The sequence below is a fragment of the Saccostrea echinata genome, unplaced genomic scaffold (genome assembly GCF_033153115.1).
Source record: "Saccostrea echinata isolate AGI-Se365-2 ecotype Australia unplaced genomic scaffold, CSIRO_AGI_Sech_v1 ptg000009l, whole genome shotgun sequence".
Classification (NCBI taxonomy): domain Eukaryota; kingdom Metazoa; phylum Mollusca; class Bivalvia; order Ostreida; family Ostreidae; genus Saccostrea; species Saccostrea echinata.
The window spans coordinates 30,857,707-30,882,334 of record NW_026889758.1 but is presented as its reverse complement, the minus strand read 5'-3'; the positions used below and the strand labels follow the sequence as shown (position 1 = coordinate 30,882,334).

The window sequence follows — 24,628 nt, the reverse complement described above, 5'->3', positions numbered from 1 at the left end:
AATTATATTCAAAGTGCTGTGAATGATACACTCATAGATTAATCAAATATGAGAATTGACATTTTTTAATATTTGACAGTCAGGATGAGTGACTTGTAAGAAAATTCAAAATTTTCTACCATTTTCTACCAGTTACAAAATGACTACCATGGAAACAAAAAAAAAACTCTCTGTAGATTATTTAATCTGCTTATCAAGTATTTTTATTAATATATAGTTTAATGAATATTTTATGATTTTTAATTAAAAGTACAGGAAAAGTAACACTATATACTACTTGAGCATTCCATCTTATGACGGCACTATGACATCATAGATGAGTGAATTTGCATTGGTGTAAAAATTGCTTTGAAAGAAATGAATGCATACATGAATACAAAGGCTCACAACTTTTTTTATTCAAACACAAATTTTTGTGAATGATACAGCAATGGACAGGAATTAAAAATCAGTACTTTCTAATTTTATTATTTTTGGGGTATTTATAATCTTAATTTTTTCTCAGTTTGGAGAAAGTATGAATTTAAGGATGAGGGATATCAAATTTTGTGCAAAAATACAAACATTTTTTGATATATGAGAACTTTTGCTTGAAAGAGAATAAAAGTGGTATAATACATTAATAAGCTAACTGACGACTGAAAACTTTGGGTGCAGCTTTGGTTACATGGAAGCATTTTTATAGGATACTGTATGCAGAACGGTGCACACTTTAAAATCTTTATTAATTTAAGATTGAATTTTCCTGAAATTTGGTATGATGTCTTTCATAGACTCTAGTATGACATATGATACAAAATTTTCTAAAATCCAGAAAATACTTTGGGTATATACCTCTAATTATTTTTAGAATGAATTGGTAGGGGAAGAAAGTAGTGCGCTAAAACAAAACAATTCCTGAACATGCAAGCAGTATATAAAATAAGTAAAACTAAAGATGCTTGATATACAGTTAAATCTCGTTATCACACACCTGATGGGACCAAGAAAATACTTCAAGATTTCTGAGGGTTTGAGATACCCAGGGTAAAATACTTAAGGAATAAGCAACTGGGACTTCCAAATCACTTTGACATATCTATGGTATTCGAGATATCAGTGTTCGAGATACTGAAGTTCAACTGTATATGAAAGAAGAGAAAATTTCATGTTCAAAACCATTTTTAGTTTCATGTTATTTATGAAATTTAAAGAATTGAATTGTTTGATGTGTGCATACCCTGAATTTTGTTAATACCCTACTTTTACTTTCATTTTCAGATGTTTCTGGAAACATGCATTTTGCCAAAAAAGGAATCTGACATGTAACCTTGAGGTTTTAACCAGTGAGAGAGAATTTGACAAGCTTTTATTTGAGGGGTGTGCCATCTTTCAACAAAAATTAGGGGAGAAGCTGTGAGAAAACGTTTATATTGTTGCCTATGGGAAATGTATTAGCAAACTGTACTCAATTAGCAAGATAACTGTAGGTTGTTCAGTAGCAAAAAAGTGTTTGTAAGCAAAGTCTCTCACTTTCCTGACAGTTGTGAATCAAATTTGCACTACACTATTGGTTAAGGAAATATTTTCTATCAATAGGTTATTTGTTACAGGCAAAAACATTTACAGTTAGAGCACAAATAGTAAAATTTACATATCGCTTTTTAACCTGACTCAAAGCTGTTCTCTATGTACAGTATTTAATATTTTTTTTAGCTTGTTTTGTAATTTAATGATTTTACAAAATCACATTACATAAATAACTTTAATCAAATTTACACAATCAGTAATATGATCTCACTTTGGTGATTAGTGTAATATGTATAGGCGGGGGCCATGGTGTCTAAAATTTTTGATTGGCACCTAAAAATTTTCTTTAAGTCGCCAAATCGGTGACCATTTTAAATTGACTTGGTGGTCGTCGGATTCTGGAAATTTTAACATTTTTAAAAATATTTCTGAAAAAGTGAATAGAAATTTAAAAGAAGAGGAAATTATTTCTAGCAATGGACATGTCATGTTTTCTTAGTCATGTCATGGGTCCCTTTATTGATTACTATTAACTTTTAAAGTGGGCGCCTTAAAAAAAATTGCCTGGTGACTAAAAATTTGCATTGGTGACTAAATTTTTTTGATAAGGAGCCAGCTACCACCTAAATTTTAGAGGCCACTTAGAGGCAAATAGGTAATATCAAATTTAGCAGTGATGATCATTTAAATTGAGACTCTACTTGCTTGGGTAAATTCAAAGCTCTTCAGGGCAATTATTACCATGGCCATAAAAACAGAATATAAACAATAGGCCCATGGGCCACATCGCTCAACTGAGCACATTGGCTAGGAAAAAAGCATGAATCAGTTCAGTACTGAAAAGTTTACATATGGGGGGGGGGGGGGGGGGTTAAACTACCTGAGGATGCTTCCATATCAATAAAACAAATGGCTTTGGTGTTCTTGAGCAACAGATTTTAAACATTTTTTCCTAGATATATTCCTTTGTAAAAATTTGATCCCCCATTGTGGCCCCTTCCTACCCCCGGGGGTCATGATTTGAACAAACTTGAATCTACACTACCTGTGGATGCTTCAATATCAATATGACTTAACATGGCTTTTCTGTTCTTGAAATGAAGATTTTTTCCTATATATTCCTGTGTAAAACTTTGATCCCCCATTGTGACCCCACCGTACCACCAGGGGTCATGATTTGAACAAACTTGAACCTACACTATAAGGTTCCAACTTTTTTTGCCCAGTGGTACTTGAGAAGAAGATTTTTAAAATATGCTACCAAATTTTCACTACCGGTATTTCTGAATTATCTCCCCTTGAATGAAGGTGTGCCCTTTCATTTGAACAAACTTGAATCCCCTTTACCCAAGAATGCTTTTTGGCAAGTTTGGTTAAAATTGGCACAGTGGTTTTGGAGAAGTTGAAAATGTGAAAAGTTTACAGACAGACGGTCAACAGCTAGACAGATGGACTACAGACAAAATGTGATCAGAAAAGCTCACTTAAACTTAGGTGAACTAAAAACTACATCAAATTGAAACATGCTGTTTATCTTAAGTGTGTTATGTAGTGAAGTATTTAATCACACACAATAAAACATATTAATATGTTTATTAATATATATATTAATATATGCAGCATTATTTGTTTTTGCCATTGGTAAGAAAAACCTTATTATTACAAGAGGCCCAAGGGCCTTAACGGTCACCTGAGTATAATACAACAATTTAGAGGATCCATAGAGTATAAAATGAACTGAAAGGTGAAGCTTTGTTGCCCAAAAGCAAGAAAAATAGGGTGATCAGGATCAACAGAATAATTAGTCTAGTATTCATTAACAGTTCATAAATTAGGTTCTAATCTGTTCCCCATTCATCACTATCACCATACAGTATATTAACAAACTATCAGTGCTTCTGTACCATTTTAATTCCTTGTTGACATCTCTTGGTCTCTCTTGGTCTTTGATGAACATTTAAATAGCCAAGTTATTTTTGTCTCATTTTTATTTATCTATTACTTACAAGTCTATCTGATCATTAAAACTATGAAAGTACTTTTTGTATTATACAATAAAAATTCTTGCATAATTCTCTTTTTCTATTAACCTTTCAAGTACATTATTTACAGTGATTAATTATCAAAAGTAAATGGCAAAGGGGAATAACTCCTCTCATTAGAATACAAATTAATAGAGCCCTGGCCAGGACCAGAACATTTGACCAAATGGTCCAGATATTCAAAAATCTGGTAAAAATACTATTCCTTATTCAAACTTTTACTCTTTTTGCCTCTGATATGCCCAGGTGCAGAGAAGATTTTTAAAGAAATAATGCATTTTTATTACAGATTCACTATATTATCAATAGCCCCCCCCCCCCCTTCCACAGCAAGAAACATTAGAGCCTCTCACCCTGGGACCAGAAGTTTGCTCATCATAAGTAATCACTTTGTTTATCTGCTTAACACTAAGAGCAGACAGGATTATTTAATAGAATTAATGCATTTTTTCTATATTATCAAGAGCCCCACCCTTACACCAGCACATCAGACCCAGGGATCACGCAATTAACTACTCTGGAAGAAGCACTCTTGCTGATCATAACTAAACACTTAGCTTCTTTGCTTTTTAATCAGGAGCAGAAAAGAATATTTTCAAAGAAATTTTGCTTTTTCACTATATAATCAATAGAGCCCCCCCCCCCCCCCTTTTCACCAGAACCCTTGACCCTGGGGCCATGAAATTCAAAATTTTGGAAGAGGCATCCTTGCGTATCATAACAATGTACTTTATTTGTTTAAATAATACCCAGGGGCAGAGAAGAAGATTTTCAAAGAAATAATTCACCTTCACGATAGGATCTATGCAGCCCCACCCTAACACCAGAACCGTTGATCCTTGGGCCATGAATTTCACAATTTTGGAAGAGGCATCCTTGCTTATCATAACAATGTACTTAGTTTGTTTAAATAATACCCAGGAGCAGAGAAGAAGATTTTTAAAGCATAAATGCATTTACACTATATAATAAATAGAGCCCAGCCCTAACACCAGAATCCCTGATCCAGGGGCCATGAAATTCATAATTTTGGAAGAGGCATCCTTGCTTATCATAACTATGTATTTAATTTGTTTAAATAATACCCAGGAGCAGAGAAGAAGATTTTTAAAGCATAAATGCACTTTCACTATAAGATCTATATAGCCCCGCCCGAGCACTAGAACCCCTGACCCTGGGGCCATGAATTTCACAATTTTGGTAGAGTCACTCTTGCTTATCATAACTATGTATTTAATTTGTTTAAATAATACCCAGGAGTAGAGAAGAAGATTTTCAAAGAAATAATGCACTTTCACTATATGATCTATATAGCCCCGCCCTAACACCAGAACCCCTGACCCTGGGGCCATGAATTTCACAATTTTGGTAGAGTCACTCTTGCTTATCATAACTATGTATTTAATTTGTTTAAATAATACCCAGGAGCAGAGAAGAAGATTTTCAAAGAAATAATGCACTTTCACTATATGATCTATATAGCCCCGCCCTAGCACCAGAACCCCTGACCCTGGGGCCATGAATTTCACAATTTTGGTAGAGGGCTCAATGCTTATTACAATCATGCCAACAGTTTGACTGCTTGATGTCAAGGAGTAAAGAAGATTTTTAAAGATTGCATTAATTTTGGTAGTTTTAGCCCCACCCCTCAGGCCCCAGGGGGGCAGGGACCATGAAATTCATAATTTTTGTTCCCCTTCACCCATAGATACTACATACCAAATTTGGTTGAAATTGGTTAAGCGGTTCTAGAGAAGAAGTTAAAAATGTTCAAAAGTTAACGCACAAAGGACGCCGCACGCCGACGGACGAAAACGGATAGCAATAGGTCACCTGAGTGACTCAGGTGACTTAAAAACCTAGGCAGTTCAGGTATCTACAGATGCTTCACCTATGCGAACGATTTTGACTGAGAATCAAAGCCTTCAGATAAATGAGGCTCCACTGTATACCAAAACTGATTAGAACTGGTTTAACGGTTTATGAGAAGAAGCATAAAATGTTCAAAAGTGTATGACTGATGAACAAAGAAGGACAAAAACAGATAGCAATAGGTCACCTGAGTGTCTCAAGTGACCTTAAAATGGACACACTTTGAAAAGGGATCCATTATTATTTGTGATATCCATTGTTTACTGTCAATAATGTAATGGTATAGAACCATTCAGAATTAACTTTGATGTCACACTTGGATACTGAGAAAGTTCTTATCCTCCAACAATGCTAGATCACCTACATGTATCTTTTTAAAAGATAAGCTTGTATTGCATCTAAACCAATAAAATTTCAGTATCTAACATGAAAGGATAATAAATCAAATGTACTTACATTGTTTATTTAATGCTGCTTGCATTCTTCTCTTAAGGCGTTCTTGTGGTGTGAGTTTCATGACCTACAAACAGTTTGCACTCATACAATACATGAACTGCAAAATTGAAGACTATATACTTCTGTAAACCTTACAATCACTAAAAAAATTGAAGTGGAAATTTTAACAATTCTTTGATTAAACACAAAAAAAATTCAACATATGGTGTAATTCATATACACGTTATTGTATATGATACGATTCATATGCTTTCAACTGTACAATTGATTTTTGAAATGATATATGCTTTTGATGTCAGTAACCTAATAAACCAGATTTAAAAAGTACACGTCGGGTTCATATAGCCCAGGGTGATTTCCTGGGAAACAACCTCAGCATAATAAAACAGATATAAAATTCCATGATTGTATAGCCAAAGGTCTTTTACCATAGAACTGCTGGCAATTTTGCACAAAATCTACATATTCATTTTAAAACATATGAATTTAAGAAAACCTTTTTAAACAAGAGCCCCATGGGCCACAACACTCACCTGAGTCAATATGGCCCTGCTGTTCTTCATCAGCAGATTTCTTCCCTATATATTCCTATGTAACACTTTGATTCCCTGTTGTGACCCTGCCCTTCTCCAGGTGATATGATATGAACAACCTTGAATCAAAACTATCTGAGGATGCTTCCATATTCATATGACTAATCTTGGCTTTACTGTTCTGACAAGAAGATTTTTAAAGATGTGGCCCCACCCTAACCCTGGGGTCATGATTTGAACAAACTTGAATCTGCACTACCTGAGGATGCTTCAATAAGACTAATCATGGCTTTGCTGTTCTTGTGAAAATTTTTAATCATGGCTTTGCTGTTTGTCATCAGATTTTTAAAGATTTCTTCAAATATATACTGAAATGCAAAAGAAATGCAACATCCTATTTTAGAGGGAAATATTATATATAGGATATAATTTTGTATCTAAAAAGTAAGGATATCTTCAACTTTGTAAATATCGGTAATTTAACGGTTGAATGATTTTCATACCATTACCGGAAGTTAAGTTTGAATCCGCTAACAGAAATAAAAAATGTATGTTTAACAAAACATTTGGACACAAAAGGCCCAAGGGCCTTGAATCACTCTTCTGATAAACTGTACAACCTGTCACTTCTATTTGAAGCATCTAAGTATCCTGTATATTTAGATACAGCCTTGAAATTCCATACATAGGTCATCATGACCTACTGAGGACCCAAGATACATCAACTAACTAAGTTTGATGATTCTAAGCCAATTAATACCTAAAATATTTAATCATAACCATAAAATTTCAAAAGTAAGTCACAGTGACCTACTTTTCAGATGACATACTTTGAGGACCCAAGATTCATCAACTGACAAAGTTTGATGATTCTAAACCAATTAGTACCTGATATATTTAAATATAGCCATAAAATTTCAGAAGTAGGTCATGGTGACCTATTTTTCAGTTGACTTTTTTTGAGGACCCAAGATGCATCAACATACAAAGTTTTTTGATCATAGGCCTTTTAAAAATGTCCAAATTATGTCTCTAAAACGTTTTGAAATCGAATGCCTGCAAAGTTCAAAAAGTAGGTCACTGTAACCTACTTTATAATAAATATGTTTTATGGCCCCAAGATGCATCATCTTACAAGATTTAATGATTCTAAACCTCTCAGTATTCGAATTAATGACCTTAATTGTTTTGAAAAAGATTAGCCAAATTGTCAAGGTGACATACTTTTTAGGTGACGTACTTGAGGACCTAAGATACATCAACTGACAAAGTTTGATGATCATAGGCCTTAAATTGTTCAAAATGTGCCTCTAAATCATTTTGAAAAAGAATGGCCGCAAAATTTAAAAAGTAGGTCACTGTGACCTACTTTTGAGTCAACATGATATGAGGTCCTCAGATGCATCAACTGACAAGATTTGAAGATCCTAGTCTGTAAAGTAAGCAAAATATCAACATTTTAATAAAATGTAATTTTTGATCAACTTTGAAGTGACCTTGAGACCACGTCCTTTGCCCCAGGGTGATGCCTTGAACAATTTTGAATCTACAACATATCCTCATCCTTTTGTGTAAGTTCGGTGATAATCTGCCCAATGGTTCTTGAGAAGAAAATTTTTTAGCAACCAGTACTTTTCATTTTATTTACCGAATTATCTCCCCTTGTTTAAGGGTCACAACCCTAGTTTTAACTTAAAAAACGGAGCCCTTGGGCTGAGGATACCCTGTGACAAATTTGACAATGATTGGCCAAGGGGTTCTTGGGTCATGGCCCATATTCTAACAAGAGACCCAGGGGCCACATTGCTCACCTAAGCACTGTGGCTAGGAAAAAGCAAAAATCAGTTTAGTATTGAAAATCTTAAGTGCATAAGTTTTCCTGATCTACCCCTAAAAAGGAGTGCGGAGGGAGGTGGGAGGGGGGGTGGTATGAATTGAACAAAATTGAATCTACACTAACTAAGGATGCTTACATATTTTTTTGACTAACTGTGACTTTTTTCCCTACAGGTTTGAACTTTCATTGTGGCCCCACCCTACCCCTGAGGGTAATTAATTTGAACAAACTTAAACCTACACTATCTGAGGATGCTTCCATATAAATATGACGAACCATGGCTTTGCTGTTCTTGTTAAGAAGATTTTTCCTATATATTCCTTTGTAAAACTTTAATCATACGTTGTGGTCCCACCCTACCCCTGGGGGTCATGATTTGAACAAATTTGAATCTACACCACCTGAGGATACTTCCATATAAATATGACCAATCATAGCTTTGCTGTTCTTGAGAAGAAGATTTTTGAAGATTTTTCCTATATCCTCCTATGTTAAACTTTGATCGTCCATTGTGGCTCCAACCGACCCCCGGGGGTCATGATTTAAATAAACTTGAATCTACACTACCTGAGGATACTTTCACATAAATATAACCAATCATTGCTTTGCTGTTCTCAAGAAGAAGATTTTTACAAGATTTTTCCTATATATTCCTTTGTAAAACTTTGATAGTCCATTGTGGCCCCACCCTACCCCTGGGGGTCATGGTTTGAACAAATCTACACTACCTGACAATGATTTCATATGAGTTTCATCTTTCCTGGCCCATTGGTTCTTGAGAAGAAGATTTTTCAATGATGCCATTAATATTTCGCTATTTCGTTATTATCTCCCCTTGGAGGAGAGCGTGGCCCTTTATTTGAACAAATTTGAATCCCCTTTACCCAAGGATACTCTGTGCCAAGTTTGGTTGAAATTGGTCTAGTAGTTCTTGAGAAGAAGATGAAAATCTGAAAAGTTTACAACAATGACGACAACAACGCCATCAACGACAGACAACAGACAAATTTCGATCAGAAAAGCTCACTTGAGCCTTCGGCTCAGGTGAGCTAAAAAGTTTACGCACACTGCACAAATGGCCATAGCATTAGCTCTTTGAGCCTTTGGCTTAGAAGAGCTAATAATATGGGGTTTTAAGGGTTTGCATCTGTTCATCATAAGTAATGCAGCAATATTCCGAAAAATGAATTTTCCTTTCTTTTCTGCAAGTGATGCCAAGGCTTCCTGAAAATGATTTAAGTACGCATTTCCAAATGCTCTAGTGGGAAAATATCAAAATAAAGGTGATGGAGAGTTGCAGATGTAAATATGCACATCATGCCTCAATAGGCTCTTATGTATCATTAGCATGAATGACAGTCCTTGGACGGGAAGTCCAAGGGTTACTACACTGCGCTAGGCTAGAGAAAATTCGACCTCCTCATCTGAAAAAAAGACATTTAAAACTGGCAAAGAATATTTCTTTCGCTCAGATCTCGAGACTGATGAACCTATTGCATCGTAGAAATCAACCTACAATTGTTGTGCTTGGCAGCCTTGCACGCTGTACTTGAATGGCTGGGGTGGTGGTGTTTTAACAGTCATGTGTTACTTTCTAAAGTTAAAAGATAATCCTTTAACATTTTTATCAAATCTGTGATGTTTTTAAATCGAGTTTTTCCTTACTGTATTTATTTTTGAAAATCATTAGATAAAAAATTCAAATATTTGTAGATTACTGCTTGTTGCTTTTCTTTTGCGTTTTAGTATATTTTTATGTAAAACTCTGATGCCTCATTATGGCTCCACCCTAACCCCTGGGGTCATGATTTGAACAAATAGAATTTACACTATGTAATGAAGTTTTCACTTAAGTTATAACTTTTCTGGCCAACTGATTCTGAGTAGATTTCAAAAAGATGCCACCAAATTTTCACTAATTATTATCTCCCCTAGAAAGAGGCCCTTCATTTGAACAAACTTGAATTCCCTTTATCCAAGGATGCTTTGTGGCAAGTTTGGTTAAATTGCTCAGTGGTTCTTGAAAAGAAGTCGAAAATGTGAAAAGTTTACTGATGGATAAGATCAGAAAAGCTCACTTAAGCTGTCAGCTCAGGTGAGGTAAAACTAAAATGATTTTTTTTTCTTGAAATTTACATGGACACAATGCTTATTAGAACAAGATGTGTTTGTGAAACACTGATGCCCCCGTATAGCAACTTATAACAAAGGTTAAACTTTCTCAAATGCAAATCAAATACGTTGGTACCCAAAGTTATGTCTTGTCTCGAAGAATAAACCTGTGAAGTATGAGTGCCCTAGCAGCAACCATTGAAAAGTTATGGCCAAGGTTAAAGTTTTTTAAAAGTAGGTCAAATTCTAAGGTCAAGTTCAAAGGGTCAACGTTGTTGGTATCTGAAGGAAGGTCTTGTCATAAGGATTACTTATGTGAAATATGAAAGCCCTAGCACCAACCGTTCAAAAGTTATGGCCAAGGTTAAAGTTTTTTAAAAGTTAGTCAAACTCCAAGGTCAAGGTCAAAGATGTTGGTATTCATAGGAAGGTCTTGTCACAAGGATTACATATGTGAAGTATGAAAGCCCTAGCACCAACCATTCAAAAGTTATGGCCAAGGTTAAAGTTTTTCAAAAGTAGGTCAAACTCCAAGGTCAAGGTCAAAGGGTCAAAGATGTTGAAATTCAAAGGAAGGTCTTGCCACAAGGATTATTTATGTGAAGTATGAAAGCCCTAGTACCAACCGTTCAAAAGTTATGGCCAAGGTTAAAGTTTTTTAAAAGTAGGTCAAATTCTAAGGTCAAGGTCAAAGGGTCAAAGTTGTTGGTATCTGAAGGAAGGTCTTGTCATAAGGATTACTTATGTGAAATATGAAAGCCCTAGCACCAACCGTTCAAAAGTTATGGCCAAGGTTAAAGTTTTTTAAAAGTTAGTCAAACTCCAAGGTCAAGGTCAAAGATGTTGGTATTCATAGGAAGGTCTTGTCACAAGGATTACATATGTGAAGTATGAAAGCCCTAGCACCAACCATTCAAAAGTTATGGCCAAGGTTAAAGTTTTTCAAAAGTAGGTCAAACTCCAAGGTCAAGGTCAAAGGGTCAAAGATGTTGAAATTCAAAGGAAGGTCTTGCCACAAGGATTATTTATGTGAAGTATGAAAGCCCTAGTACCAACCGTTCAAAAGTTATGGCCAAGGTTAAAGTTTTTTAAAAGTAGGTCAAATTCTAAGGTCAAGGTCAAAGGGTCAAAGTTGTTGGTATCCGAAGGAAGGTCTTGTCACAAGGATTACACATGTGAAGTATGAAAGCCCTAGCTCTAATTGTTCAAAAAGTTATGGCCAAGGTTAAAGTCTCATAAAATTTTGCAAAACTGGGTCAAACTCCAAGGTCAAGGTCAAAAGGTCAAATATGGTGGTACCCAAAGAAAGGTCTTGTCACGTGTGTGAAATATGAAAGCCATAGCTCCAACCAATCAAAAGTTATGGGCAAGGTTAAAGTTCTTGTGGACAAACAGACACACAGACGGACGGACAGGGCAAGAACTATATACCCCCAAATCTTCGATACGGGGGCATAAAAAGTGAATACATGTATATGGTTTAATTTTCTTTTATAAAAAATTGCATAATTGATATTTTGCAAATATTTAGAAAATATAACACAATCCACAAAAATGTCATAACTAGAATAAGATGTATGTTTAAATTTTTTTTCAAAATATGAGAAAACATTAGGTAATCAAGATTTATACAGAACACCTCAACAAATATTTTAAGTAAGTCAAATGTTCTGCTAGTGTGCATCCCTAGGTGCAACATTTATGCAAATGAATGCTTACAGTTACTGGGGAATGGACCTGCTCTAAAAACTTTAACATGTTAACTCATCTGAAAAATGTAGGTCAGATCCAGCAGCTGAAGCAAGTCAGGTAACTTTCATCCCTACATGAATCATCATGCAAGTTTGGCCAGGTTGGGCTTATAGTTACTTGGGAATGGACCATCTCCAAAAACTCTTAACCTGTCCAGAAAATGTAGATCAGATCCAGCATTGGAAGCATGTTTGGTAATGTGCATCCCTTAATGCATCCTACATGCAAGTTTGGTCACCACAGGACTTATAGTTCTTTAGAATGAACCTGCTCCAAGAACTTTAACCTGGTAGCTCATTAAGAAAATGTCGGTTGATCCAGAATCCAAAGCAAATTTTGTCGCTTTCATCCCTATATGAATCATACATGGCAGTTTGGTCCAGGTTGGGCTTACAATTCTTGGGAATCAACCTGCTTCAAAAATTAAAGCAATCATTCATATTATAATGCTATATATTCAAACAGTAAACTATACAGTGATGCTCCTCATGTGAACAAACATCAAATAACAATTTTTATTTTAAACTATCCATATATTTGATGTTTTGTTTCTTACACTTAATGAGAGCTAATAAAAGGAATGGTTTGGAATCATGAAGAGTTTTTGGGTAGTTCTGATAAAAAGAAGTTGAGATGTTCAAAATAATGCCGAAGAGCTCTTAAGCATCCAAATGTCTTGCTGTCTATTGTGAAGAGTTTAGTTAATTTGAAGTCACAGTTTTTTAATGACATTAATGTCCAGGTACTATGTCAGCAAAACAATAATTTGAATATCATTTTCCCATCTGTAATCCGAAGTAATATGGGCTCTGTATATGAGGGCACTGTCATCTTGTTAAAATGAACCAAAATGTCTAACCATATAAAGTATAAAAATCTAGGTCTGATCCAGCAGCTAAAGCAAATCACGTAGTGTTTAGATGCACCATACATGCATGTTTGGCACGGGTAGGGCTTAGTTATAGGGGAATGAACCTGCTCCAAAAACTTGAACCTGGTTACTCATCTGGAAAATGCTATGTTAGATCCAGCATCAGAAACAAATCTGGTACCTTTAATCCTTAGAATTAATTCTATCAACTCTAGAACCATGCCATATCAAAGCTTAAAAATAAAAGTTTATATGGAAGAAAAAGTGAAATGAAAAACAAACTTGTTTTCATGCTGTGGCTATTATTATTTTTTTGAAATATCTGTTTTATTATGATAAGGTGGTCCTCCAGAAAAACATCATCCGCTATACGAACCCAGAATTTTAAATTCATTTTATTATGTTACAGCTGTGCGGCTCTCGAAATGCCTGGATGTGGAAAGGATATAAGAAATGATGTAAATTAAAAATGCCAAATCAGGCAATAGGGGTTGTGAAAACAATTGTTAAGAAAGGACAGTAATTTTATTCACATTTAATCATCCAAGTTTTAACACTTCAATTGATAAGTTTGAAAATAAAACATAATGTTTATAAGGCTTATCCCTATGTGGATAATATTACTGCTGCAAAATGAAAGCTGTAGAGCAGTGAACTTTAGAAATGGATTTTTTTTTCTTTTAAACACTCAAACACCCAAAATGTTATTGATCTTACTGACTTGAGACGTGGCCAAGGATGTTTTACCCACACCAGATCCAGATCTACAAGATAAACAAAATACCTTTTTTAAATAATATTTTAAAAAAAACCCATTTGTTAGACTTGTCATAAATGAAATAGTTTACTGTAAACCAACTTTTCTTCGCGTGCAAGAAATGTCCATGAGTTTCGCAACATACTTTAACTCGCAAATATTAATAGCCGCGAACCATTTTCATGGAGAATATTTCCTCAGTTGCGATAATTAATCGTTGTGGACTGATTTCAAACTGACAAATCGTGCATAAAAGATGTCACAAATAATAGTTGGTTTACAGTATACCAATACGTGTGGTACTTTGTAATTGTTGTTTTTCACTGTAACTTATGTATCTATACTCAAAAAATTTATCAATATTGCTCTGAAACAATTTAAATCAATGAAAGATGGATATCAAACCTATCAATAACAGTCTAATGACTAAAGTACCAATATTGTATCCTTTTCTACACACTTTACTCAAGTTTTCTTGAAATAATTTCAAGATCTTACTTTTGAATGCTTGATTTGCCTTTCCGATCAGACTCTGAATCACTGCTAGAAGCTGAAGATGACAGGCTCCTCCTACGGTATCGTTTTATTACAGGTTTATCAGGACTTGTAGACCTAGAACTAGAAAACAGAAATTTGATGTGCAAACCATTGCTTGGCTTAAAATCAATCAAAAATTTTAAAATCTGTAAAAAAAAAATCACTCTTTTATATGATTGGCCATGTCATGTTAAAACTGGAGAAATTCTGAAATGTTTAAATGGTATGTATTATTTCTACAAAGATTGAAAAACATGAATAGTTTTGGAGATTATCTCTGGATTAAAAAAAATTCTAAAGACACCTAAAAATGGACATAGTGATGCAGGTTTACCCTCTACCCCAGCTTCAAAAGGGGGTGGGGGGAGGGGGAAGGGGATATAAATATTTTAGGTAGTTTATTTGCCTATACTGATGATAAATACTCACTTTATTATAATCAATGAAGCTTAATGTTAAATGTCAGAGAAGTATCTGCACTTTATTTATTATTTACATATTTTTATCATTTCACATTAGGGTGAATCAAAAAATAATGACCAGTAAATTGAATTCTTTTGAAAAAATTCAGCTTGCCATAAATATTTTTCAATTAAAACACAACATTGTATATACATTCCAGTTAAAATTTCCGAAATTACAATAGAATTCAAACATAGGTAATCAAAGATTACGAAGCTCACCTCGACGAATGTTATCTACATGCAAATTTCACATCATATTTTTTTTCTAGTTAGGGTACATCCCAAGATCAATATCCATGCAAGTTTGATTTAATTATAGACCTGCTCAAAAAACTTTTGACCTGTTTAGTAATCAAGAAAATTTTGGTCAGTTCCAACATCCAAAGCAAGTCTGGAAGTTTTCATCCTTAGATGCACCATCTATGCAAGTTTAATCATAACAGGCCATAATATTATATAGCTACTCCAAAAAAATTACCCTGGTCACTCATCTGGAAAATGTATGTCAGATTCAGAATCCAAGGCAAGTCTGGAAGTGTCCATCCCTAGATACATCATCCATGCTAATTTGGTTAAAATATGGCTAAAATTCACTCATGTGGAAAATCTAGGTCAGATCCAGCATTTGAAGCAGGTTGGTTAGTGTACATCCCTAGATGCATCATCCATGAAAGTTTGGTCAAGGTAGGGCTTATAGCTACTTGGGAACAAGACTACTCCTAAATCTAAACCTGGTCTCACAAGTGGAAAATCTAGGTCAGATCCAGCATCCGAAGCAAGTGTGGTAGTGTCCATCCCTGGATGCATCATCCATGCAAGTTTGGTCCGGGTAGGGCTCATAGTTACTTACGAATGGACCTGCTCCTAAAACTTTAACCTGGTCACTCATCTGGAAAATCTAGGTCAGATCCAGCATCCGAAGCAAGTGTGGTAGTGTCCATCCCTAGATGCATCATCCATGAAAGTTTGGTCCAGGTAGGGCTTATAGTTACTTGGGAATGGACCTGCTCCTAAAACTTTAACCTGGTCACTCATCCGGAAAATCTAGGTCAGATCCAGCATCCGAAGCAAGTGTGGTAGTGTCCATCCCTAGATGCATCATCCATGCAAGTTTGGTCCGGGTAGGGCTTATAGTTACTTACGAATGGACCTGCTCCTAAAACTTTAACCTGGGACGCCGACGCTAACGCCGACGGTATAGCATAAGCTCATCTCGACTTCGTCGAGATGAGCTAAAAATGCATAATAAAAAAGTCTCAGAATGTAATAGACCTTCCTTTGACAAGAGGCCCATGGGCCACAATGCTCACCTGAGTTACTGTGGCCCTGCTGTTCTTCACCTGATTTCCCCATTGTAATACCTATTGTGGCCCCACCCTACCCCCAGGGGTCATGATTTGAATAATTTAGAATCTACACTACCCTTGGATGCTTCCACTTAAGTTTCAGCTTTTCTGGCCCAGTGGTTCTTGTGAAGTAGATTTTTCCTATAAATTTTAATGTAAAACTTAGATTCCTTCTTGTGGCCCCATCCTACCCCCAGGGGTTATGATTTGAATAATTTAGAATCTACACTTCCATAAAAGTTTCAGCTTTTCTGACCCAGTGGTTCTTGAGATTTTTTAATGACCCCACCCTATCTTTGTCTTTTCTTGATTATCTCCCCTATGAAGGAGGCTTGGCCCTTAAACTTCCCTTTACCCAAGGATACTTTGTACCAATTTTGGTTAATATTGGCCCAGTGGTTCTTGAGAAGAAGTTGAAAATGTGAAAAGTTAACAGAAGGACGGACAGATGGACAATGGGAGATCAGAAAAGCTCACATGAGCTTTCAGCTCAGGTGAGCTAAAAAATAGAATACAGTGGACCTTCAGACATCGGGACGCCAGATATCTGGACGCTTCAGTTTCCGGACAATTTTTCATGGGAATGAAATTTTTTAACGTTATTTTGTCTTGTGGCCCTGCCCTACCCCCAGGGGTCATGACTTTAACAAACTTGAATCTACACTACCTGAGGATGCTTCCACATAAATATGACCAATCAGGGCTTTGCTGTTCCTCAGAAGAAGATTTTTAAAGATTCTTCCTATACATTTCTATGTAAAACTTTGATCCTCCATTGTGGCCCTGCCCTACCCCCGGGGGTCATGATTTGAACAAACTTGAATCTACACTACCTGAGGATGCTTCGATATAAATATGACTCATCATGGCTTTGCTGTTCTTGAGAAGAAGATTTTTAAAGATTTTTCTTATATACATGTATTTCTATGTAAAACTTCGATCCTCCATTGTGGCCCTGCCCTACCCACGGGGGTCATGATTTGAACAAACTTTAATCTACACTACCTGAGGATGCTTCGATATAAATATGACTCATCATGGCTTTGCTGTTCTTGACAAGAAGATTTTTAAAGATTTTTCCGATATATTTCTATGTAAAACTTTGATCCTCCATTGTGGCCCCGTCCTACCCCCATGTAGCTGCAGATCTGTAGCTCTCCGAAAAAAAATATATTGACAGACCGGTCTGTCAATATATTTTTTTGCGGAGCGCTACAGATCTGCAGCTAACCCCCAGGGGTCATGATTTGAACAAACTTGAATCTACACTACCTGAGGATGTTTCTACATGAGTTTCATCTTTCCTTGCTCTGTGGTTCTTGAGAAGAAGATTTTTAAAAGATGCTATTAATTTTTCACTAATTCTTAGTTATCTCCCCTTGGAAGAGGGTGTGGCCCTTCATTTGAACAAACTTGAACCCCCTTCACCCAACCATGCTTTATGGCAAGTTTCGTTGAAATTGGCCCAGTGGTCCTGGAGGAGAAGTGGAAAATTTGAAAAGTTTACAGACCGACTACAGACAAAATGTGATCAGAAAAGCTCACTTGAGCTTTCAGCTCAGGTGAGCTAATAATGCAAAAAGTTGGTTATAGTGGATGGTTTCAAAGAATGTTGAATTATAAACTTTTTGTTCTCCACATCCACACACATAATCACTTACTATGAACTCACCTTGATCTTGATGACTTAGATCTTGATCTACTTGACCTTGATCTACTCCTGGAAGATTTTGATCTTGACCTAAAATAAAATATGCTTTTATTCTCCTTAAATTTTCATCTATTAAATTCATTAAAAAGATATGTTATTGTAAATCATTTACCATACAATCCTTTTTTGTTGTCTTCAAATAATTGATGATGTATGTACTCAATAAAAATAAAACTTAAGTTATTTTACTGACATCAATTAACTTGTCAAATAATGACTATCTACATGTATGAGTGTATACCTTGATCGTGAAGATGAATAGGATCTTGACCTAGATCTTGAGTGACTGGCACTACTGACTGTCTTACGCGGAGATCCAGAAGACATTCTAGTATCTCCAGATCGCTTGCCATTTTTCTCCTTTTGGGGAGATTCATTAACTGTCTTTTCACTGAAAGATTTACATTTTTCTGGTGATTTACATTTAGACTGTGATTTCTGTGGAGTTCTTGATCGAGATCTAGATGCAGATGAGTATCTTCTTTTTCGTCTCTTCTTTTCTTTTTTCTTCTTACTGAAAATAATCAAAAACTATCATGTGAATTAATGCCAAGAGAGAGTTACTCATTCTAGTTCATAACCTTACTTGCTCAGAAATTCAAAACAGCAACTTACCATTTGAAACACATACATGTACATGTGTATCTTGATCAAGGCATGTTTATCAATTTTAACTGAATAGCCTCATAGTATGTATCTATAGCTTAAGTCTTATTGTACACTCTACAAATGCAGATGTCGGTATTCATAAAAATAAGTGACACCGACCATGTCTGTGAAGACTCGCTAACACTTAATTGTGGAGGAAGGGCAGGACCCTGGAGCACACCCTCTTCATCACTTTCTCCTCCAAAACTTGTTATAAACTCCACTTTTGTCTTCTTGGGCTCTTCAGGTGAACGAGAGCGGGATCTTGATGATGAAGACTTTCTAAACCCCCCCAAAAAACAAAAAAAAACGAAGATTAATGTTAATCATGAAAAACAAATGATTCTGTAATGAAATAAAAATCTAAAAAATAATATAATACACACCTTTGATATGGTTCATATTTTGGACTATCTCTTGCAGCATAGCTAGAAAAGAATTGCAAGATATTAAATACTAGTCAAAAATTTCCAGTTTAGAGAGGCAGTTGGTTTTATCAAGAATTGAAAAGGACAATGTCTTGTGTCCCTTTTCTCAGGAAAAACTAAACATACACTATCATTTATCACTGAGTGCTAATGCCACATGTTGACTCTTCTGAATGACCAGACATGTTTGAGACATGCAGGAGATACATGTAATTTTATAAATGCTGAAAAAATTCACTATAAGGAACTTGCAGGGTTGAAATGTAAAAAGTGACACATTTTATTTTTAGAGCATATCATGTTAAAGAAATTTCTGGTACTATAAATAGATGTAATTGTTACTACCTCAGAAGAGAACAGAATATTTACCTTGGTGGGCTGAGTTTCCTGCCAGCAAGCTTCTTCTCTTTATAAGCTCTTCTTTCTCTTCTCGACTTCCTTCCCTGTTATTGTTTAATATATGCACATTGGTAAATGAAGAGTATTAAATCTTACTGGTATGTTGACTTGAATTTTCATTTAGAGCACTTATGACAAGGTAAAAAATTTCACTGAGGAATGAAGTGGGTTGATCACAAGATCAAATCATGTGAAGCCTGAAGAACTCCTTAGATCTGGGCTGAATTCAAGATTGTACCTGCTATGTAGAGCTATGATCATGTCTTGAATGATATGCTAGACTACTAGATCATAGCTCTAAGCCTAGCCGCTATGTAGGGATAACACGCATTAATTCATACAGTGGATTCAACAGATCACAAGCAGCTAGCATAGCTGCTAAGCTATCTACAATCTTGAAAAAGCCCTGTTTACATAGCAACCCACTACATTTCCCGGTGAAATTTCTGAGATTGCTATTTTTTCCATATTTATACAATTATTATAAACGTTCCACTGCATGTCGTAGAATAAGACAAAATGGTGCAAGATGTAAACTGGCTTGGAGAGAAGTTATGCTTTGACTTCAGAATTTAAGGGGATTGACACTAGAGATCAAATGTTTTCTGATGGGTGTGGTGTTCTCATTTTTGATGAGCAAATTGCTGATTTTGAATATCAGCATTCCAATGGTTGCTAATGGATGAAAATGTACAAAATTTGTATATTTTAAAGTTACCAGTACCATATTTACTTACAGCAAACTGTGCCTTTTCCTCTTCCAACATTTTTGCTTGACGTATTTCCTCCATTTCCTCTTTGTCTCTTGATAACCAGCTATAGATAACATTACTTTTAATAGTTCATACCATCAATACTGTACTTGAAAATTGAATTTTCAAAAACAAAAAGTTATATGCTCTTGGTTCCATAGTTTTGCATAACTTTAATACAAATTTTGAAGATTACCAGACAAAGTCCTCATCCTTCATCCCATACGTCTGCGCACACTGGTTCAGCAAGGTCTTTTGTTCATTTGTCAATGTGTCAATGTCCAGAGTAACATCTAAAACATTAAGGTTTTTGATTCACACTAAAACCTGGATTCTAAAAATAGATTTTTCAGGCACACTAGCTGTAGTGAATGAGAACAGCAGGAGTGTATGTTAGGTAGTATTTGTTGGTCAATGATAAATAAACTTCAGATGGGAAGATTAGATCCGCCTAACATGCTTGCACATACTCGTATATTCATACGCAGTATTTGTACATGCACTGTACAGATATTTAATCGAATTTTTCTTTAAACTAGAGGCCCACGGGCCTTATAGGTCACCTGAGTATCATGTATCAACTTTGCCCTGAGCCCTGCCCTAAAACCAGAACCTTGACCCAGGGGGCATAAAATTCACAATTTTGGAAGAGGCACTCTTACTCATCATAACTATATTCTTTGTTCATTGGCTTAATACCCAGGAGAAAAGGAGAAGATTTTCAAAGAATCATTGCATTTTTTAAAATGTAATCATTAGAGCCCCCCCCCCCCCCCCTAAAACCAGAACCCCTGACCCAGGGGCCATGAATTTCACAATTTTGGAAAAAGCAACCTTGTGCACCTTTACCATGTACTTAGTTTGTTTAAATAATACCCAGGAGAGAGAAGAAGATTTTCAAAGAATTAATGCATTTTCACTATATAATCAATAGAGCCCCCCCCCCTCTAACACCAGAACCCCTGACCCAGGGGCCATGAATTTCACAATTTTGAAAAAGGCATCATTACTTGTCCTGCCATGCACTTAGTTTGTTTAAATAATATCCAGGAGCAAATAGAAGATTTTTAAAGAATTAATGCATTTTCACTATATAATCAATAGAGCCCCCCCCCCCAAACACCAGAACCCCTGACCCAGGGGCCATGGATTTCACAATTTTGGAAAAGGCATAAATGCTTGTCATAACCATGCACTTAGTTTGTTTAAATAATACCCAGGAGCAGAGGAGAAGATTTTCAAAGAAATAATGCATTTTCACTATATAATCAATAGAGCCCCCCCCCCCCCCCCCACACACACACACCAGAACCCCTGACCCAGGGGCCATGAATTTCACAATTTTGGAAAAGGCATAAATGCTTGTCATAACCATGCACTTAGTTTGTTTATATAACACCCAGGAGCAGAGGAGAAGATTTTCAAAGAATTAATGCATTTTCACTATATAATCATTAGAGCCCCGCCCTAACACCAGAACCCCTGATCCTGGGGCCATGAAATTCACAATTTTGGAAGAGGCACTCTTGCTCATCATAACTATGTACTTAATTCATCGGCTTAATACCCAGGAGCAGAGGAGAAGATTTTCAAAGAATTAATGCATTTTCATTATATATTCATTAGAGCCCCGCCCTAACACCAGAACACCTGACCCTGGGGCCATGAAATTCACAATTTTAGAAAAGGCACTCTTGCTCTTCATAACTATGTAATTATTTCATCGGCTTAATACCCAGGAGCAGAGGAGAAGATTTTCAAAGAATTAATGCATTTTCACTATATATTCATTAGAGCCCCGCCCTAACACTAGAACCCCTGACCCAGGGGCCATGAAATTCACAATTTTGGAAGAGGCACTCTTGCTCATCATTACTATGTACTTAATTCATCGGCTTGATACCCAGGAGCAAAGGAGAAGATTTTTAAAGAATTAATGCATTTTCACTATATAATCATTAGAGCCCCACCCTAGCACCAGAACCCCTGACCCTGGGGTCATGAATTTCACAATTTTGATAGAGGGCTCTATGCTTATTACAATCATGCCAACAGTTTCACTGCTTGATGTCCAGGAGTAAAGAAGAAGATTTTTAAAGATTGCATAAATTTTGATGGTTTTAGCCCCACCCCTCAGGCCCCAGGGGGGCAGGGGCCATGAATTTCACAATTTTTACTCCCCTTCACCCATAGATGCTATATGCCAAAATTGGTTGAAATTGGTTCAGTGGTTCCAGAGAAGAAGCTAAAAATGTTCAAAAGTTTACGACCGATTGACGATGAACGACGTACGACGAACGACGACAGACAAAAACAGATAGCAATAGGTCACCTGAGTGACTCAGGTGACCTAAAAAACTGAACACATAAAGAATGTTACAATATGAAATTTTATACTGTTTATACCTCCTAAGTTTAAGCAATCACTCAAACAAATGCATTTTTTGCTAGAACTATCTTATTTGGTGTATGAATCACCTAGATGAATGAGTGATAATTTTTACACTTACAGCTGTGATACCTATGAGTCGCTCTGCGAGCCGACTCAAAAATCAGATATGCATTTATAGGTTCATATTTACAAAAAATTAAGTTCATTAGAAAGATAAGTACTTGATTCTTGATTACAATAATTTTTCTCGAAATTTGTTTTATAAAATAACAATGCCACAGTTGAATAACTCTAACCAATATATATCAAGTATCAGTTTTGGATAACATATCTCAAAGTTTCTTTGAAACTGAGCTAAAAGCAAATTGTGACAGATGGAAGGTAAGAGGGACCCAAGATGGACATGACAAACACTATTTATGGTGGGGCATAAAAAAAATACAACAAAATGAACAGATTGAATCATTGTGTAAATCACTATTTCATCTACACCTGGATAAAATTCTACAACTTCCATTAACTGAATATATTGAATTACTTCAACCCTTCCTTTACCTAGATCCATTGCTTCTACATCTATGTCAGAGTCCTCGTCTTCACTCTCTCCCTCCTCTTTTTTGTCAGGGGTTGGTGTGCTGTCTTCATATGTGTAACCTATTGCTGCCTTCCTCTCTGCCAGTCTAAACATTCATTGAAATATTTACATCTGCATCTTAGTTCACATTAGAATGAGAAACAAATTATTTTCCATTGTTTTACTTTCAGGGGCTTAAGTTATCTCAAAAAAGAATGGTCATCAATATTACTGGACTTTTTAAATATGAAACTATACTGATTTGTAAATTGAGCTTTTCCTAAAAATACATACATGCATCTGTATGTATATTTAAATATATGTACATGTATTAAACTGTGCAGCCAGACTTTTTTTTTTTTATTATCCCCTTTTATTCAAGGGACTTAGAACCAGGTTTGGCTGATATTCGCTAAGCGGTTCTGGAGAAGATGAAAATGCTAAGACAATGACAGCCAACAAATTTCAATTAGAAAAGCTTGGTTGAGCTTTTGGTTCTGGTGAGCTAAAGTCGGTAGCCTTATCTGAATGTCTTACTTCTTTTTCTCATCCTCTGGCCCCTTGTTCACAGCACCATACATTTCATCAATATAAATTTGATGCAAAGCCTGTTCCTCTGAAACTACAAACACAAAGCAAAATACCACATTATAATTATTTTTTAACAATCATGTACAGTGGCGCCGCGTTTATCCGGACGCCATTTATCCGGACTCTTCACCATCCGGACGATATTTTTTGGGAACCGATTTTTTCCACGTTATTTTGACTCATTAATCCGGAAATTCGCGTTCCGTATCCGGACAGTCAATTTCTACTACAAAACATAATAGTTCATTGAAAAATGACTCATTTATCCGGACGGTAATTTTTCAAGAAACGACATTTTCACACTTATCTTGCATTCGTGATAATTGTTGTAAAAACATTGGCCATGCAGTCAGTTTAAAGGCGGTTACCTGTGACCTACAAACAATAGTGTCTATAATTAGCGTGTGTTTACCCCAATTTAATCACACGTTTATCTTTATTATGAATCTCAAAGAATTTAGCTGACACTGTGCATTAATTAAATAATAATCCGTTCAAAATCATATTGCTTACTGTATATACATCGGTAAATTCAGGAGAATTTTGAAGACTTGTAAATAAAATAAACAATAAATAACGAGTGATTTCGTAATGCTCTTTATCATGTCGATTGCTTTAGTTTAAAATACGATGTTCCATCTCTAAAAAACGTAAATGTATTTGAAACGCTTTTTTCCCCACAAGACAGTATAGAAAGGTACATAATTGAAGAAATATCTCTATTTAATGTACTACCGTTTACAAACGTCCATTACATATAAAACTGGCGTTACCTACAGAAGTTGATTGCGTTTTTCAAGGTATTTTTTAATGATCGAAATTCAAACTTAGCGTCTGTAGAAAAAAAATAATTTTGATAATCATGAAGATGGCTAGTGTTTACGAATGTTTTTAATACTTTGTTGGAGTTAGCTTGCAGTGTTCAGTTAATTTTATAGTAACCCTGTGTAATGAATATACGGGGAATATTCAGGATTAGTTTATATTTGAACATTTTCAATGATGATGCTGAACAGTTCTGTCATGTCATATGAGCTTTAATAAT

The 24,628-nt window shown here is 35.6% G+C and overlaps 1 protein-coding gene across 1 annotated transcript in view; it reads right to left on the bottom strand.

Moving 5' to 3' along the window:
• LOC133182211 (CLK4-associating serine/arginine rich protein-like) overlaps positions 1-24,628 on the bottom strand; it is a 46,084-nt gene that overhangs the window by 18,595 nt on the left and 2,861 nt on the right. The window contains exons 6-17 of the mRNA XM_061316965.1: positions 23,530-23,614; positions 22,974-23,098; positions 20,223-20,319; positions 20,012-20,090; positions 19,245-19,318; positions 18,834-18,875; positions 18,568-18,729; positions 18,041-18,313; positions 17,761-17,829; positions 14,240-14,359; positions 13,706-13,748; positions 5,880-5,943 (exon numbers count right to left, since the gene is read on the bottom strand). Of these exons, the coding sequence (XP_061172949.1) occupies positions 5,880-5,943; positions 13,706-13,748; positions 14,240-14,359; positions 17,761-17,829; positions 18,041-18,313; positions 18,568-18,729; positions 18,834-18,875; positions 19,245-19,318; positions 20,012-20,090; positions 20,223-20,319; positions 22,974-23,098; positions 23,530-23,614 (1,233 nt within the window). The remainder of the gene's footprint in view (positions 1-5,879; positions 5,944-13,705; positions 13,749-14,239; positions 14,360-17,760; positions 17,830-18,040; positions 18,314-18,567; positions 18,730-18,833; positions 18,876-19,244; positions 19,319-20,011; positions 20,091-20,222; positions 20,320-22,973; positions 23,099-23,529; positions 23,615-24,628) is intronic.